The sequence below is a fragment of the Morone saxatilis genome, unplaced genomic scaffold (assembly GCF_004916995.1).
Source record: "Morone saxatilis isolate NCDOM2014 unplaced genomic scaffold, NCSU_SB_2.0 Contig18, whole genome shotgun sequence".
NCBI lineage: Eukaryota > Metazoa > Chordata > Actinopteri > Moronidae > Morone > Morone saxatilis.
Window position 1 is genome coordinate 2,491,678 of NW_023339740.1, and position 19,791 is coordinate 2,511,468.

Here is a 19,791-nt window from a genome sequence, read left to right on the forward strand (position 1 = left end):
TGTTTCACACTGGACCTTTTAAAAAGAAAAATGTGCAACAAAATTAGATAAAGATAAACAAATCCATATTGTTGTTACATGAAATCTCTATTTGTTGAATCCAACCTGGGACTTAAAAAATCTTAACAAAGATAAAAAATAATTTGTATCACATGTATGCTGCAAAACTGCACTATACATTCATATTTGATGAAATGATAAAGTTGTGCTCTGCTCTGTACAAATGGTCTCGTCCTGCAGCTGCTCTCACTTGAGCAATAGTTTACTTATTAATCTCTCAGTGGTTAAGGCCTGAGGCAATACATTTATGGCTGTTTATTCTCTGTCCATAAGTCAACCACACCTGCTGTGTAGCTTTGGATACACACTGGTCAGGATACTCAGTAATAACTGGAAAGGAATTGGAGAGCTATAGAGAAAAAGAAAGGCAGTTCATTTGAAATTGTGGTCCACTGGCAGAAATATGGCCAGAACACTCAAAGACACAGTTCCAGTATCTCAAACACATCTTCAACATTTATCATCAACAATCATACTGCATACTGTATTGTACTGCAAAATCCTTGTTGTATTCTTTAGCAGACCTCTACAGCGCTGCATCATGCTGTATTCACTAAACCATGCCCACTTTTCATTCATCCAATCAGATCTTAACGATAGGATTTAAATCCTGTCTTAGACATACGTCACATTACTGAAGATAAAGACACGTTAACTGTACTTTCACTGTAACTTTAAAGTAGCTCTCTGAAGTTCTCTTGGAAACAAAAAACTCAACGCAAAGTTATTTTAATTCAAAAAATAATTTAAACTAAACAAAATGAATTTAGAGTTCTTAAAATTGTCAATGTAATCAGTTCAAACTATTTTTGAGTTAAATTCATTTATCTGGTTTTACACTGCACCAAAACGGAGTTGTGAAGTGGGAGAGGGTATTTTGGGTGCATTATTTGTGTTTCTATAAATAATGATGTGTGACTTGCTGCTCACAGCGCCATTACTGTTCTTGGATGGAAATTCTCCCAGTGGAATCATCAGTACAAAAGATTAACAGCTGCATTAAGAAATGTCTACTGCTTTGATAAAACGTAAAAGGTATGTAAACATTTTAGGGGGGATGTTCACTGTGACTAAAGATCATTGTGCTTAGGAGTCTGCAGCTTAAACTACATTTTTGAATAATTCTGTAACCACTGCAACGACTTTCGTTCTCAATTGCTTCTGACTCACTTCTTCTCTGTGGCAATGAAGACCGAGGTTCATGGGTATTGTAGTATTTTGACCCCGCCAAAGTGCCTATTCAGAGGCAGAGGATTTAGGCAGCCCTGTGTGTTATTTATGATTTATCAGTTTGTGTGATTTACCAAACTCAAAATGCAGCATTTTAAACAGCAACAGGAGGGTGCTGTACACACTGACCACTAGAGAGCTTTATTTGAAATAGACGTTTTTCATAACAGCCATTAAACAGTAGGGTAAACAGTAGGGTAAACACAGGTGTTGTATATATGTAATGACTAATTAAGGTTCTGTTTTGTTTAGTGTAGCAGAGCCTTTGGAATGGAACCTTGATTATTATCATTGGTAACTGCTGTGTGTACCCTAATATTTCATGTCAAAATGGCTGCTGTGAAAAAGGTCTATTGTTCCCTCAAACCTAGTTCCGCAAAAACGAGTTGACCTGTTGTGAACTCTGTTGCGTTATTGTTCCTCAGGTGCGTGCCCACCAGCTTGTGCTCCCACCCTGTGATGTTGTAATTAAGGCTGTGGCCGACTTCGTCCGCAACATCCCAGATATCACCGACCTGGAGGCCATCGCTAAGGACATCTTCAAGCATTCACAGGTATGAAAAGTTGAGCTGCACTTGTTGTAAAAACTGCACATTGATTGTTGTCTGCTGGATAAGCGATGGATACAATGCAGATTCTTTTTGAATGACTCTGTAACAGTGATTGTGTAGCAGAGGTTTTCAGGTATTTTCAGGTGACCAATTTCTTCTAAAAGCACCAAAAAGTGTTTTTATATGAAAACTATTGTATATTTTGCTTATTTTTAAGTTCTGTTGCGAAACATTTCCATAAATGATAAAGAATTCAAAGGGGACCTGTTTGCCTGTCCTTAGTTTATGTCACATACGGTTACATTGTTGGATGTTTATATTAAACCAGGCCATAGTGTAAACGTATGTAAAAGTAATCCCTGTGAGCAAAATGTGGTCCTAGCAGATGTTGCTCATCAAAGATTTCTTTACATGGTCATCTGCTCCAGACCGAGCACGGCTGAGCACGTCCACAAAGTACCGGGTTCCACTCCGTTATCTGACCGCAGAAACGCTCAGTGCTGCCCCTCGGCAGGCTTCTGCGAAGTTGACCAATCAGAAAAAACTAAAGGGCCAGTAAATAAATAGAAATAAATGGATAAATAAGGATGTTTTTGAAGAGCGAATTGTGCAAAGCTACTCCAATGAAGCCTCAGACTAAGAATACAGAGCTGGAAATGATCAGAATGGGTCCCCTTTAATGAATGTATTGTATGGATAATGGTGCAGCATTAAAACATCTGTGACCGACTCCACTGGAGTCTAGATCCTGAAAATATGATTCCATTTGTAGCATCAGAGGGGCTGTAGAGGAGCTGTATTGGTAAAATGTAGTTAATAGACAACAGGTTGCACATTTAAGATTTAGCTGCTATAACGTGGTTAGAAAGCAACCTGACTTTCATTTATTCACAGACCTTTCTAGAAAAGGGGATTAAAGAATTCCCTTTATAAGTGAATTAGGGGAGAGTTATGACCTTAATTTTCGAGCTTTTTAAATTCACATTCAGAAACAACCTTTGACAACAAAAATTTTGTACAAACCACTGAGCTGAACTAACTCAAATATTAGATTAAACAAGGAGAATAAACCTCATCTCATCTGAATGAGCTGTTAAAAGTAGAACTCAGAATATAGTTATAAACACAGCACTGCAGGATCATTTTACACATTAGAAAAGGAAAAAAAGATCAAATAATACAATGTTTAATTGAAATGTTGTTTTTAAATAGATAAAAACCAAGTAAAGTCTGTGTGGAAAACTGTGATTTTTCTTTTCTGTAGAATAGAATAAATGTGTCATCTTACTGGCCTTTGTAAAAACCACCAAAACTATTTAGAACACATATCAGAGCACCCTTAGAAACATGCATTGCAACAATGAGTCATAGATGTGCTGCTCTGATGGAGGAAAACTGATAACAAGGCTTGATCACCACTTCCTGTTAGTTAGTGACTTGTATTTTAACCACCTCAAATATCAATAGATTAGATTCTCCATTGTATCTAAAAATAGCTGCAACAACACATCCCGTATTTACAGTTATTGTGTTATTGTGCACAGGAACAGAAGGAATAATGGCTGAAAAGTGAATTACAATCACACATAAAGCGAGCAGGGAAAGGTTGTGTACTGGCATATAACAGCTCATTTTGTTGGGATTTGGGAAGCAGCAAAAATAATTGAAGTCTTGGCTACAATGTTGCACCTTCACTCTTTAACTAAAGAGGAGCTGCAAGGACAGAACAGAAAACAGCAGTTCTGTTGAAAGGTTAACTGGCATGTTTTTCTTGCTGTGTATTAATAATCTCATGTAATGTTCTTCTTTCAGTCGTGCACTGATGACAAAGTCATCCGCTTCAAGAAGGCGGTGGAGTATTACTCAGTGGCCAGCAAACCTCCCCACTTCCCTCCACCCTTAGGTGAGTTTCTGTCTAATCACACTGTATGGTCTCGCAGTCTGGGCTTGAATACTATCGGTGGTGTTCATCCGCAGCTGTGGGTGGTATACAGAGTTGCTGCAGGGTCTCACGTTTGCTCTTCATTGTCTCTTGTCCCTTCTTCCTAAATGTGCATCAGGTGCTCCACTCTTTAGAAAGTGGACAGTGTTTTTTAGAGGCCTGTCAGACCGCTGGCCATGCCCATACAAAACTCTACAGCATATATTCCATAGCTTTCTAACGGGGGACATTTTGACTTGTCAAACACAGGTGTTTTTCATTAAATTATGGCTGAATTCGGACTTAATAATGTTAACACCTGTGCTTTTCCTGCTACGATGGACATTTCGCTCACAATCACACACTTTGACCTGTCAAACTATTTTACATGCTTTTTCCATAAAAAAAAAAAAAGAGAAAATTCTAAATTCGAAGAGCACTATCTTAGGGTTGGCTGTGGTGGGGAAAAGTGTACAGATCCAAAATGAGAAGATGGGATAAAGGCAGAGGGAAATTTAATTCAGCAATGATGCTGCAAGGCTACGTAAATGCAGTCCTCTGTTTGCCTTTTGTCGACTGATTAGTAACAAGAAATGTCGAACTAGGTTTGAGGTCATTTAAAAACTCAGTATTACAGTTTGTCCCCCAGAGAGCACTGACAAGTAGGGTTGCAATGCTATACCTATACCGTGGTATGAAAATTGACAATTACCATACTGTGTACATTTGCTTATCTACCATAGTGAATTGTACTTTATTAGTATTATGAAAAATGTATAGGAATTTTGTTATTATAAAGCATTTGAGTCTCAAATGTATAAGCAAGTATTCATCTTTTTTTTCTTTTATAAACAAACCTCCACGTTTCAAAGATCCCTGATTCCCAGTAAAAAAAATACCACCATAACTTTGCTGTCCTCATTGATGACTCCCACTCTGTGCAGCAGGTACAGTCTCTCCTGAGTCTTTATGCTGAAATCTTTTGTTTCTGTCTTTCAGTCAGACCAAAACACATGGGAGTGCCTGCTGCAGTGCCATCTCCAAAAATGCTCAACATTCCACAGGTGCCGCTGCCTGTAAAACCTGAGGTGAGCCTGTGAAATCCACAGTGAAATCCACAGTGAAATCCACAGTGAAATACTGCAACTTCAGCTACATGAGAATGACGCGTTTGTTTTTTCCTCACCGTCTTCAGGTCCAGCACTCGTGCCCGGAGCCTCTGGTGGAGTGCAGCCTGGCTCTGGACTCCGTGGAGAGAGGCCCCGTGGAGCAGAACAGCTTCAGCAACATTCCTCATGAAGGGAAGCACACGCCGCTGTATGAGAGGTCCTCTCCCATCAACCCGGGCCAGGCCGGCAGCCCCAACCACACAGAGGCCGCTTTCTTCAACGCCTCCTCAACATCCTCCTCCTCGGAGAATGAAGAGAGCTCGGACACAACTGCCAAGTGAGTTCCACACGACACTCACTCTCTGTCTGCTTTATTACGGCAGTTTCTCCCTATTTGTTGTTATCAACATCCTTACCTGCAGAAGGCTGTGCAATATAACCACAATCTCATATCCCCATCAAGCAACCTCAGTGGCTGGCAAATGCAGCCAACATGGAAGAGCCAAAAACTGCACTTCCTCTAACAGCCCCTTGAGGCTGGCTCCAGAACTGAGTCAGTCTTCATCAGGCCCCATTTTAAAATGCTCAACTTTACAGTAGAAACAAACATTTTTACAGCCTGGTACAAATTCCCTGTTCACAAAAACTATACAAGTAGTGAATTTGTTTATAGCTCGCCCACTTAAATTATATTAAGGCTTAAAGTTATGAATAATTAAGGGTGTGGCCGCTTTGAGTGACAGTTGGGTGCAGATACAGGCTATTTTTAGTAACCAGGCTTTATTCAGCCTCAGCTCCACCCACACTCCATGTCTTTACCCATTTTTATATTAGCTGGGAGCCGGCAGAGTCAGGACTGCCGAGACGGCGTCGGCAGGGGCCGACCACACTGGGCTTCACAACGACTCTCCAGAAACCTATGCGTGACATCGCAAAAGCTATGTCCTTTTTTTCACAGATTATCTGTCTAATGTACTACTGTGAGGATATAGTGAAAGTTTCAGCAAATACAAGAAAAAGATGTTGTGTCGCATCCATTTTGCAATGGTTAAATATTTGGATATTGGAGAAATAAGCGCCTACGTTTTGCACACAAATACTGTATGTTTTATGCAGCAGCATGGACAGCGAGCAGATGTTCAGCTCTGTTTCTCACATCTTGGATGAGAAGAGAAATGGACTGAGCTGCACCAAGGCAGAGATGATTATCTTTGTAGAAAGCTTTGTTTCCCTGGCACAAAAGGGCGAGCAAATAACGAAGAGAAAGACACCGGCTATCGACCAAAATGTTACTTTAAACATTGGTATCGGTGCATCCATAATTAGGAGATGTCACATGTCACTTGTTTTCCAGAAAACAAGTTTAGTCCTCTTATTTCCTGTCAGTATTGTGTCCATACATTGTCCCCAAAACAGTCTTGTAACATTAAAGCACTTAGAGTTTAACTTAAAAAGAAAAAAAGTTAAAGTGGAGTTAATGGAAACTTCTAAGTGTCTTGTGTTTGGTAAAAATTGTTTTGTAGCACACAATGATTGCACTGCAGTGCTGTATCTAGTCTCTACTGGCAACAGTAATATTATTTATTTCTCAGTATGTTTCTATTTTCAGATTCCCAAATAGGCTTGATTTTAGTCTGTCTCTGTAAATACGGACAGTTTCTTTTCTTTGTTTATTCTAACTGACACAAATCCTGCATTTGGTTGAATCAAGTCTCAACAACAGAAGTAGAGAGCACCTTGTACTATTGTACTAATGCTTCTGATCACAGTACATCTGACATTAAGTAGCTCCCAGGATGTGATGTGCCTGTGCCTTATGTGTCAGTGATAATAAAGAAACATGCACTGCAGGTTTCTTTACTCCGTCACTTAGCTTTAAATCATATATATGCTGTTTTTTCAGTCATGTTAGTGACCATAAGAGAGGATGGGAGAAAAACGGACATACTCCACATTCTGCAAACACACCGGAGGGAGACCTGGAGGACCAAACAAAAGTAAGTCAAACATCAGAAACACGTTAGACTTTATCAGACATCTTGCCAGGTAGCTAAAGCGAAGCCGCCGTGTCCCGTCTGTCTGCAGGCTGACCTCTGTGTGACCTTTACTGTGAGCCCGGGGTCGCAGGCCGGTGGTCTCCACAGCCTGAATGCCCAGATCCCCTCTCTGCTCTCCATGCCCACCAGGAACCACATGGACATCACCATCCCACCTCTCCCCGCCGTTGCCCCCGAGGTCCTGCGGGTGGCGGAGCACAGGCACAAGAAGGGCCTTATGTACCCTTACATCTACCACGCTCTCACTAAGGTCAGAGGGACGGACTCAGATAGACTGATGGCTTTTATTTTGTAATTACAGCCAGTGTTTATGTAAAACTACATATGTATTATGTAAAAAATACACTACAAGAAGTGATTCTAGGCACCCACAGGCACTGTACGTGTGTGTCTTAAGCATATATAAAGTGTTTGTTAAATTCTAAATGCTGCACAATGCCACAAACAGTGTGTCTTTGCAGGGAGAGATTAAGCTATCAGTCACCATTGAAGATGAAGCAAACAAAGACCTGCCTTCAGCAGTGCAGCTGTTTCGGCCGATCCGTCAATATGTTTACGGAGTGCTCTTCAGTCTGGCCGAGGCCAGGAAGAAGGCTGAGAGACTTGCCATGAGGAAGAACTGCCTCCCTGAATGTGAGTCCTGTGCTGAGAAAGCTCCTTTATGTCACGGTGGGATTTCTCGTGCTGAGGTTTTTATCAAGTGTCTCAGAGGAAGAAACTGGCCAAAGATTCTCAGTGATGCATTTTAGTGTTCTATCAGGGTAGGAAATCAATCATCAGAGGTGACCTGTTAAGCCTTGGTCACACTACCAGACTTTCAAAGAACTGCTGTTAGAAACTGATTAAAATAAGCTGATAATCAGCCATTGTCAGTTATTAAACCATTTATCACACTAAATAACTAACAGCACTCAGTGTCAGACATTATCATATTTAACAGTTACCTAGTGTATTTGTAGTGGTAACAAAAGGTTAAAAATTATAACATACAATGTAATATAAAGTACAAACACGTTACTCTAGAACCACGAGCTAAAGGTTGTTATTCGTTGTCAGTCGTCTTGTCAATTTGCCATCAATATAATCCATAAAAAGGAAACTGACTTGTGTACAAACTTTACATTTTGTCACTTCAGCGTGTTCAGCCTCCATTATAGCTGCGCTCTTTCAGTGATTAAGATTCCTCACTAAAATAAATCCTGTTTGGTGGTCCACCTGACTGTGAAACTAACACAAAGAATTTGCATTTATACGAATCATGTGATTGTTTGTTCATTCATTCAGTCATTTTATGGATGGCAGATATATATTTGCATTGTCACGTCACTGAGTGCAAATAATTTCCCCCACCTGTAAGGGGAGCAGTGTAAGATGCAGCAGCACTAATTACGGTTTGATCACCGGGCACATCTGCGTTGACCGGAGCTGATCGCGACCGTTGTAGACCTTGCTTGTTATTCCACCAGCTCTTGCTGTGGTCCGCTTAAAATACGCACCTAGTCTTATTTTTTAGACAGAAGCCGTGTCAAGCTGCACAGAGGAGATCAAGCAGACTCCTGATGGTAAAAACAGACAATGAAAGAAACAATTTAGCTACATAACTACTTAAGGCAGCAATAAGGAACTTTCATTCTGTTGATTCTGGCTGCCCCTGTGGACAAAAGTGGTAGTGTTTGTACCTTGTTCTGCCTTGTTTCATTGAGTTCAAGGGGAATCCAACCCAGTGGCAGGCATAAATAAATAATTATATAGAATAAGCCAATAGAACAAGTCAATAAAATAGGGCAGGTAAAACGCTCCGCATCTGAAACCCTCCTGGTTGGGTATGAGGCTGTGCGGAGGACAGAACAAAACAGTAAAGCAGACACAATATCATAGAGCCGTGCCAGTGGGAATTATAGAACCATGTGACTGGACAGGGCTGACGAAGATATGTCCCACTAAGATATGGCAGCTTAGTCGGATCACCATTTTAAGTTGCATAATACATCTATTGCTTTAAGCCACACAAGTGGCATCGGGGAATGCTTGATTGTAGCTGAATGCAAATGGGTTACTGGTAAATATTGTGAGATTCAGATATTTATTCATTTGGAAATAACTAACTAAGGATATTTTTTTAATTTATTAATTTGCTGATTCATTTCTCAATTCAACTTTTTTCCACTATGTAAACCTAGGAGTGTCTTTTGTTTGAAACTCAACTGTGGGAGGGATGAGCTGTATGACATTTTTAATTTGCAGTCTATTTTTTGCAAGCGGAATTCTCATATCTCCATGCATACATGACATCACCTATTAATGATCACATGTACATTGTTGCTGTGGTTGATAAATGCATGCAGTGACGTTCATTGTACGTGCAGCGCACGTTAACTTTATAGAGATTAATAAGATTAATTTTCTGTAAAGTAAAATAAAATAAATTCTACTTCATTCAAACTGTTACTTGTGACTTGGACTGTGGCCACATTAATGTTACGATTAGAGGAAAACTGTAGTAAACTGTAGTCAATTTGCCCAAAACTGCAGCTTATATGACCATTTGTAAGCTGTCCTGTATTGTCCAAAAATTTTCCTGGGAAGGTCCTGGAAAGGATTTGTTAAAAAGGGTGGGAACCCTGATCATGTTCTTCCATTAATGCAGCTGAGTGCAGCAAAACAGCAGCATCTCACACTCTGTGGGTAATTCTTTCCCTTGCTGAAAGCAAACTTAGGAAGTCTCATAACCAACTCAAGTCCCCCTCCTATCTGAGATAGAAGTCCTTGGTTAACTTTGAAGGCAGTTTCTAGGAGAGATTCTGGGACGATTGATCAATACAAACCCTAATCTCTTTCAAATGTTGTTTCCCAGATACACATGTAATGGTCAAAGAGTGGGCCGCCTACAAAGGCAAGTCCCCCCACACTCCAGAGCTGGTGGAGGCTCTGCCCTTCAGGGAGTGGACCTGTCCCAACCTGAAGAAGCTGTGGTTGGGGAAGGCCGTGGAGGACAAGAACCGCAGGATGAGAGCGTTCCTGGCCTGCATGCGCTCCGACACTCCGGCCATGCTGAACCCTGCCAATGTCCCCACGCCCCTCTTGGTGCTCTGCTGCGTGCTGCGGTGAGTGGACCGCCGCTATCCAGGACAGACTGTAGGCTTACACACAGATGAAGTCTGTAGATGTCACTGTGTTTGTGAGAAGTAAAGTCAATTGAGAGTGAGGGAGTGAGGATTTATTAAGACAGAGTTGATCAGTTCCTGGTGTTTGTAATACTGTTAACTTTCTGTGTTTTGCTTCAGGTTTATGTTACATTGGCCAGGATTAAGAATTTTGCGTCGTAACGAACTTGACGCTTTCCTAGCCCAAGCACTTTCTCCTAAACTTTATGAGCCTGACCAGCTGCAGGAACTGAAGGTGATTTTGTAGTGTTTGTTATATGAGGAGTGTCGGAGAAACGCACACAAGACATGAATATCCTGGCCGTAATCTGCCATACTGTCCTATCACTTACTTGGTAACTACTCTGATTAGAGAATTGGCTGACTGCTGTTTGATTTCACATTTCCAGACACTTTTCATATTCTGCAAACAAAGCAACCTGCTCGACAAAACACAGTTTTGTGCGAGCATGTTGTTCCTGAAGCTGTAGCTTTGCACTGAAAGATGTATCTTTGTAGAGCTCTGAGTGACGCGGAGGGGTTCTCGTGTCATGTGTGGATGGTTTATCAACCAAGCTGTAAAAGCGCTGGAGCTCTGTTCTCATTCGGCCTTTTGTTAACGTAAACCATCCACACGAGCTGTGCGCTTTGGTCCCTGTGGTCTGTCTGTGTGTAGCTCTGTCTGCTCTCCGCTGTGCCAGAACATCTAGGTTGCGTCTGTTGGCTTTTTGTGTTGGCTGGATTAGGTTGTGTATCGCTGTATTTTGGCAGGCAGGAGTGAATGGGCTGCTTACGCTTGCTCCGTGCTTTGCTTTTCACTTCATTAATCTGAATGCTCAGTGGGGCTATTAAAGGAATATTATATATAATATTATTTTTTCTTTCCATGTGGACATTTTATAAATCTGAATGTTTCTGGTCTACAGATCGACAACCTGGACCCTCGAGGAGTCCAGCTGGCCGCTCTGTTCATGAGCGGAGTGGACATGGCTCTGTTTGCCAACGACGCGTGCGGACAGCCTATTCCCTGGGAGCACTGCTGTCCCTGGATGTACTTTGACGGCAAGCTGCTGCAGAGTAAACTTATCAGGGCCAACAGGGAGAAGGCCCAGCTCATTGACCTCTGTGATGGTCAGGTAGCTTCATCCACACCCACCCACACATCAGCAAAACATGTTCCGACTATACAAGTTCTGGATGGTCAGACGCTCAAAGGTGGCACAAAAAGCCAGGCAGACCGACTCCCCCTACATTTTGGAGATGGTTAAAAGAGAAGTGTAATATATCACATGTATAGTCACATCTTAAAGGACCAGTGTAGTAACAAACTGAACACCTGTGGTGTCTGTATTTGACGACCTGGGAATGAGAGCAGGCTGTGCAGTGTGTAGAATCTTATGTGGCTGCGAAATTTGTCTGTTCTGAGCTACTGTAGAAACATGGAGGTTTCAACATGGCGGACTTCATGGAAGGCAAACTGTAGATATAAACAGCTCATTCTAAGGTAAAAAAACCAAACCAAACAATTCTTATATTCAGGTGATTATACACTGATGAAAACATACCTATGAATGTTATATTCCATTGCTGACAACATATCCTCCTAAATGTTACACACTGGACCTTTTAATTTATCTTACTAGCTAACTAACAATTGATTTAAATTACTAAAGCTAGTTAACTACCATTTTGCTAACATTAGCTTTCAGATGTAACTAACAAGCTAATGATTGCTGTAGTCTAGTTAGCTAGTGTTTTGCTAACATTAGCTAGCTAACTTAAGATGTGACTATATGTTACTTTTGTCTTTTAACCATCTTCAGCCTATCTATGCCTAGCAAGTGTATAATTAGTTTAGTAAAGGAGAAAGTTTACAGAGGTTCTGACTGACGCTTGCTCAATTATTACTGGACTACAGAGCAAAAAGGGGCGGGATTTAGGATGGGTCAATTGTGTCTCCTTTGCTTTGCCTTTTTTTTCATTTGGTCCATTTCCTGTTTTCTTTCTTAACTTCCGGGTTGCTACAGCTGGCTGCATCCTTGTCCTGATCAGTTTACACATTTCTACATGCTATAAATACTTCCTGGATTGTCCTTTTTTGGCATTTTTGCCTTTAATCAGTAGTTGATCGCAGACAGGAAACAAGGGGAAAGAGAGCGCGGGAAGGCAATGCAACATACATTCCTGCAGGTTGTTAAATTCTTTCTGATGGATAGTTGGTGGCAGCAGCGTGCCAATAAAAAAAGTGCCAGCAAAAGGTTAGAGGAAGAAAAAAAATCAGCTTTGCAATTGTTGTATGAAGAAGGAAATTCATTCAACACATTTGTAAGGCCACACAGTGTATAGAGCAACACTGAATGTAAACACAACTGAGTTTGTTTATAAGAAAGCTCCACACGGCACATTTAAACCCACACATGGATTTGCCCCTCATTCCAAGACTCTTTCTGCTGTGCAGTTGGATCTTTGTTAATCTCCTGTTGTCACAGAGCTCATGCGTCATCTTTACAACTGTACTTATCTTTCAAATGTCAACAAGTAGAAGCATCACAAAGTAAATTATGTTAGATACTATAATGATTTGATCAAACAACTCTACATTTCCTTGTCCTTCAGGGCCTCTCCCACAGTACAAACACTGCAGGGAGCTAATGTTCCTTACAGCAAACTTGACTTAGAATGACATTTTCTTCCATGTCTGTAAGTAGGAATACATGTGATGCTCTGTGTGTTTAAAGTTTCTCAAAACATCAAATAACTCCAGTGATTCAGATTTTTCCAGTCCAGACGGCAGGACGGTACGGGTGTTTCATTTAGACGTAAAAAGAAAATTGCCTCATGTTGTAGGTTGCACATACTGTAAAGGTATTTGAGGAATCTCATAGCCTTAAATTGGCCCTTTCTAAGGAACCTTTTGATCTTGTTACGAAGACTTGCTGTGCAGTGCCTCCAACAACCAGAATAGAAACACTACAGAGCAGCTTCACCAAATTCAACCCAAAAACAAACCAAACACTGGCACAAAGTCAATTTCCTTTAATTATTAACGAGACATAAAACTGTCATTATGGAATGCTGTACCTCCTCCTGAACTAAACACCAGTTTGTTTTGTATCCAGTTCTGCTTGAAATTCATGCTGCACACAAATCTCCTTTCTCTTGACTGACTTTCCTTTCTCTCTTTTTTTCTTTTCTTTGAACTCTGTGGAAGTTTTATTGTGAAAAACGTTTCACCTGTAATAGTCCTGCACTGTCACCTGAGTCACCTCTAATGATGACTGTCAGTCATATGTTTTTGGGAATCAATATTAAATGGAATAACAATAATTGTTCTACTCACAATAAAACTAAAAGTGTGAGTGGTATTCAGGACTAATATTATCACGGCCAGTTGTGCAGCTATTCTGTCTCACATTAATTCCTGCACTAAAAAAGATATTTCGGAAATATATCTTTCTTAGGGTAAATAAAATATTCTTAAGTCAAACTGCAGGTTGATCCTATTTTATATTTTTTATAACTGGTTATTGATGTGGACACCAACATTTTTGTCAAAGCAAGAAGCAAGAACACTGGCACAGTCTCTTCAGGCAACGCGAAGTTCATATCTGTTCATTGACATACTCTCTGGGTTAATGTTGATTGTAGAAATAATATAGATCAAGTCTGAAAATCACAGATTTCAATCACAAACATTCAAGGCCTTTAACATACTATATCTGATCTGGGATTAAGCTCCTGTACAATCTAGTGCTTCAGTCAAACCTTATTAAATTGTGGCGTTCTGTATCTCCTGTTGCATGGTAACAATTTACTGTTCAGGACATGGTTTGGGTCAGAGACAGTGTCAGCCTTAATGTTATTACGGTAGGCTGATATAGAGAGTTTTTCCAAGAGGTTTGCCTACAATTTCATTTGGTGGAGCAGTTTTGACTTTAAAGTAGTGGACAAATACTTGCAAACAGTGTTTCTCAAATGGGGGTATTCTTACCTGTAGGAGTAATTTAGAGTGCTGCAGGGGGTATGTGAGAATTTTCTGAACATTAATTTAAGTCATGAATAATTCCTAAAATAATTATCGTATAATAAGCAGTAAAAATGTAAATGTCAGTTTGAGAAACCACATTTTATATTGAGTGTTCCCATTTTTCAGTGCAGTGATTAGCTGCTGTAAACTGTCAGCTGCCCTAAAACTTCTGATCTCTGCTGAATAACTGACTAAAGATCCTGCACAACCCTGTGTTTCTCATTAAATTGTAAGTACAACTTATCAAAGCAACTTCAATGCCGTCTTATTGCGTGATGACAAAAAATTGGCCTGCCATGAATTTAGCGATGGATGCGAAGTGTTTTTCCACTGTGTTGTACCTAATACAGGATTTGTTTTTATTGACCCAATAATGTTTTGCACTGGTCAGGGGGTGGTTGGCTGAAAATATATTTCAAAGGGGGTATATTAATAATAAAAGTTTGAGAAGCACTGCTGTACACTCATATCACAGAAAGAGGAAAGGTTCTTGCCCCAGAAGCCCTAAGGCGGAGGAGAAAATCTTTGTGCTGTAGTGAACACAGTCATCAGTTTGCAGTTAATCACGGTCTCTCTCTTCAGACTGAGCTGGTCGCCAAGGTGGAGAAGATGCGTCAGAGCATCCTGGAAGGTCTCAACTTCACTCGGCCACCTCATCCTCCTCCGTTCCCCCCTCCGCCTCTTCCACCTCCTCACGGGATGCCTTTCTACCCCCCCGCGGGCTCCTTCTACCCCCCACCCCCTATGATGCCTCCTCAGGGGAGAAGTAGAGGGATGCCTGGTGAGTGCAGCCACTAACAGGCCATTTAGTTTTGTGTTTAACTAAACCTTAAATGCTGCTAGCTCTCTTCCTCCCAGCACATTTCAAATAGCATCAGGCTTAGATGGTTGGGGATGAAAGAACAGCCAATAGCAAAATTCAATTGTAATAGTCGGGTTTCAGCCAGTAGAGGGAGATTGCTATGCATATTTATAGCACAATATGAAGAATTTAAATACTTTGCACTAAAATGTCAAGATGGCGACCTGAATCAATCAACAGCACCAGTAAATACCAAGATACATGAGCTAAAAACAATCATTTGGGGATTTAGTTAACCTACCTAACAAAAAAAACTTCGTTGTGACAGATTTTGTTTGTGTTCCCTGTGTTGCTGTGAACTAAGCCAGTTCAACACTCAGAGCAGAATGGTGTAGCACCACTGATGCACTGATTAATACCCTTTGTTTTCCCTCTCCCTCGAGGACTTCAAGGAATGTCGTCGCAGGGTGGGAAGCTGGAGATCGCCGGCACTGTGGTGGGTCAGTGGGCTGGAGCTCGACGCAGCCGAGGAAGAGGAGGCTTCCCTGTCCAGGTGGTGTCTGTTGGTGGAGCAAATAGAGGGTACGTAGGTAACATGAGCTGTCTTAAGTATTTTCAACTATTCTTTCATTATGATTTATTTGTAAACCACGTGGACTTGTTTCTGCCTCCTTTAGTCGACCCAGAGGTGTGATTTCCACGCCCGTCATCAGGACGTTTGGTCGAGGAGGCAGGTACCACGCTCGAGCCTTCAAGAGTCAGGGAGTGTACCTGGTAAGTCAGTGATGAATCTACACACAAAAATGTCACAGTGTGAAATTAAGGTCAGAGAGGTTGTTGGTTGACCTTAGTTTCAGTGTCACTATTAAAGTGTATCACAGTGGCAGCTTGTTACTGCTTGCATTGGTTTTCATTTTGAATAGATGGTTTCTCACTCAGCAGAAAGATGGACCCATGGTTTAAAATATAATGCCATCTTTATAAAGGATTTTCAGCCAGACAGATTGAGGTTTTCCCACAGACCCTAAGCCTGTCTGAGCAAGTGCACGTCATTTTTAAATAAAAGTCACAAACTTCATCTTGCAGGGTTGCCCCTAGTGACACTTCCATACTTCCAACATATAAAATAGGCAGGAGTGATGGTCTGTGTAATTAATCATAAAACTGATAAGATAATATAAGAAGTGATTGACCATGAGAACACACTCACAATGGTTCTAAATTAGGGATTCAAGGGCAAAATAAATATATAGTTATAATCCATCACTGATGCAGCCGGTTACTGACCTTAGAACGCGTCTTCATCTCGCCGCCTTTGAACTAGCACCAGGAAGCAAACATCACTCAAGCATTGCGGCTCTTTCTGTAACAGTCCTGTTCCATGTCTAACTGACACCATAACAAACATGTATGTACAACCAATAACAGGAAAGCCATAAAGCCCCATATATTTTTATTTTAGGGTGAAAAATTCACAAACACTGAATATGGCAGCCGATATAATGAATGTTTGAGCTGGAATGAAAATAGACCTTTTCTGCGTGCACCAGTGTGATTCTGTAAAGGTACTTGGAAGGCCGCTTTCTGAAACAGATAACTTTATAAAAGAATATTTAAGCTGAATATACTATACTACTAAACAAGTCAAATAATTGAACATATATATATTGTTGACATTGCTGAGAGCCGCTACTGCTGCTCGCCACAGTAGTGTATACACATTACTACAAGCATTTTTCTGCATTATGTAACAAAAACAGTCTTCATATCAACACATATCTGATATCATATATGCAGATACTGATGTGTGTGTGTGTGATAGGCCCATATCGCCAGACCAATGTGTCGGTCGGGCCCTATAGGACCTGAATGAGACATCTCAAGTTCTTCATTCATCATCTCGCACCTTAGTCTTAATAATAACAAGGTCATAGTGACATGTTTGTGGTCCATAGATGCTGCTGTGTTGGTTTGTCAAAGTGCCCAGGACACAATGGATCCATCTCCAGGGAAACATGGACCAGTCAAATTTCATATTTAAATATTTTTTATATTTTGTCTAAATAGTCTTAAAAATCCTACTATTATAATCTGTGTAATTTAATGTCCAAATATAAACAAAAAAACATGTGGCTGTGATAAATACAGATGCAAATCCCACTGTTCTGGCTGCATGAGAAAGTAAACGTGCATATAGTGGTGTGTTCTTTATACTATAGATAGTTTTCCTAAAATTAGATTAAAAAAAAAGAAATCTCAATATACCGGCCAGCTTGTAGTATCACAAGATATTGAATCGTAACTCCTGTATGGCCATACGTATCGTATGGGCAGGTTATTGCTAATGCGCGGCCCTAGTCTGAGCAGTAGTTGTTGCTCAGGACCAAATGAGTTTGAAAGGCTGACATGTTTGGACCCTGCTGGACGCACAGTGCACTGACATCAACAACAAATAACGCAAAGGCTACAATGTTGGAACACTTCTTATGGGCCAGGCCACTGTAGGTGGAATATAAATCTAAATATATAAACCTTGTATCTTGTATGCCTTTTTAAGGAATGTGGGGTAATCCTATCGGTTGTCATTATGCTTCAGCAGGGACTGCGTGTTCTACACAAACATCAAAATACAGCTGTTGCTCTTCTCACAGTTTAATTACAGTGCGACAACAGATTACACAACCATTGTTGCTTTCAGCACGTGATGAGTGGGAACTAAACAGACCCTCAGCAGGTCTTTGTTCTGTTTAAAACCCCTTTATTTTACTGCTGATGAGCTTCTAAATTGCCCTGCAGTCTTTTTCTTTACCAGCCCACATCTGTACGTTGCACGTGATTAACAGAACCCTCACAGCTGCTGTCACAGTCTGTCTCTGCCATCAGCTTAAATTCCCTTTTGTCTGTCCTTTCTGTACCAGGGTAAGCCCGCTCATAAGCCTGCTCCTACACCTGGACACGATGCAGCGAAGGAGAGAAAGAAGCCCAAGCCAGAGGAAAGGAAAGCCTCCCCCGCGCCGTGTGACAGCTCAACCGCGGAGAACGGCGTGGAGGACAAAGAGCTGGACCAGCTGAACGGAGACGGAGAGGAACGCGGGGCTCTCATCCAACCCGAAAGTGCCTTTAGCAGCGACTCCAAGACGTGCAATTCTAATCCTCACTTAAATGCACTAAACGTAGATGGCGGCCGCCATGGAGATGAAGGTCTGGAGGCCGCCGTCTTAAAAACAGAAGAGTAAGCCTATTTTTCTAGAGAGGGTGAAGGATGAAAGGTGGAGCAGCGTTAGGATATCTGGAAATTTGGAATGCCTACAGTCGATTTTTCCTGTCAAAGAGGAGAGATAAAATTCGGATCCCTCTCAGTAAACCGCGAGACGTACGACACACTGCTAATTTAAGGAGTCGTTCACTCCCTCGTCACCACGATTTCTACACGTTTATGAGATACTTTTCATTAGAAGATTGAAACATTTTAGTTCCTATAGGTTGATATCTTCCAGTACTCGGTGCCATGTGTTCGCCATAGTACGGCTATCAAATTTTGTGTTGTCACGATAACTGCTTAACAGAAACCGAGCGCATAATGAGAAAGCAACACGCCACCACTTTGCGTTGGGTTCATGTTTAAGTAACTGTGTCCGTTTAGTTCGGTCATTTAGCTGTAAGTAACATTTGAAGAAAAGGCTCTAAGAATCCGACGCAGAAGATCTCGTCAAACCGATCCACCCAACCCGGGTTTCTGGAAACAAATATAGAGCTGTAGTATTACCGCTTCAACAAAAACCTTCTGCATGGTTCGCAGTTTAAGAGGTGTGTAGTTATTCTGCATGTTGTCCTTTTTCCTCCATCTTTTACAGAGTACTGTGCCCATTTGCAAATTTAAAGAAACGTCTGATATCAGCGATAGCCCATAAAGGTGTTAACTGTTAGTGACAGATTTGTTCTGACCTTGATTTGTTTGTGATACTGATCTCTGTTGCATTTAATTAAAAAAAAAAAGTTATCTCGCCACTTTTGAAATAGTGAATTCACACTATATTGTTCTCTGTTGCTGTTTTCTGCATTTAGTCAAATATCTAAAAAACAAAACCCCATAAAAAGCTTTGATCAGAATCACCCCTTTTTGTAGCTGAAAGCAACTTGCTCGACCTTCCAATTAAGACTTTAGCCATCATCCACTAATCAACTTTGAGATTTACTTTAGTGTCGTTTTTACAGTCTCCCTACTTCTGTACCAGAATCATCATTTAACATTTTAATTCTCCTTTTCATCTTTCATTAGTGATCAGAGAAACAGTGTACTCCCCCCAGTCCCCCACGCAAGAGCTAAATAGGTTACCTTCTACGTAAGTTGATCAGAGTTTCTTCCTAACTCATGGGTTGTAACAGAATGAACTGCTTTTGGGATTGATTGAGTGTTGATGGATTGTGGCGTGGTGTATTTGAAGGCAACTTAGCTACAATGCTTAATAAAACTATATTCTTTTAGTACAAGTTGTTGTTTGTTTATTTATCCTGCAACAGCATGTAGGCATTAATATTTCACCTTCTTTGATCTCACTGACTGAATTTCTGCATATTTACATGAGGGCATTCATTTTTAAAAGCACTAGAGTGAGAAAATCTGCTCTAAGACAGGCAAGATTGGGAAATTATGGCTTGTAAGGTTTCGCCTTCTGGACGTGGAAAGAACATACGAGTGACAAATTAAAACCTGAATGAATGAGTGGAGAAACATTACAGAAGCACGGCATGGTACAGTGAAGCATTGCAGTGTTGGTTCGTCAAACACCCATTTATTCCTATTTTCAGGTGATTATACACTAGTGAAAACATACCTATGAATATTATATTCCATTTCTACCAATAGATCCTCCTTAATGTTACACACTGG

General features: G+C 40.8%; 1 protein-coding gene across 2 annotated transcripts; it reads left to right on the forward strand.

Annotated features, from left to right (window-relative positions):
* Positions 1-1,715: 1,715 nt before the first annotated feature.
* On the forward strand, positions 1,716-19,391 carry LOC118328242 (constitutive coactivator of PPAR-gamma-like protein 1 homolog; the record flags this gene model as incomplete). 2 transcript variants are annotated; one of them, XM_035661869.1, is given in 14 exon segments in its annotated part: positions 1,716-1,844; positions 3,654-3,744; positions 4,762-4,850; positions 4,958-5,208; positions 6,775-6,868; positions 6,957-7,178; positions 7,390-7,561; positions 9,783-10,032; positions 10,213-10,327; positions 10,998-11,207; positions 14,681-14,879; positions 15,344-15,482; positions 15,578-15,674; positions 17,819-19,391. In XM_035661869.1, coding segments are annotated over 14 exon segments (2,376 nt in total), but the record flags the coding sequence as incomplete, so codon positions are not given.
* Between the last annotated feature and the right edge of the window lie 400 nt (positions 19,392-19,791).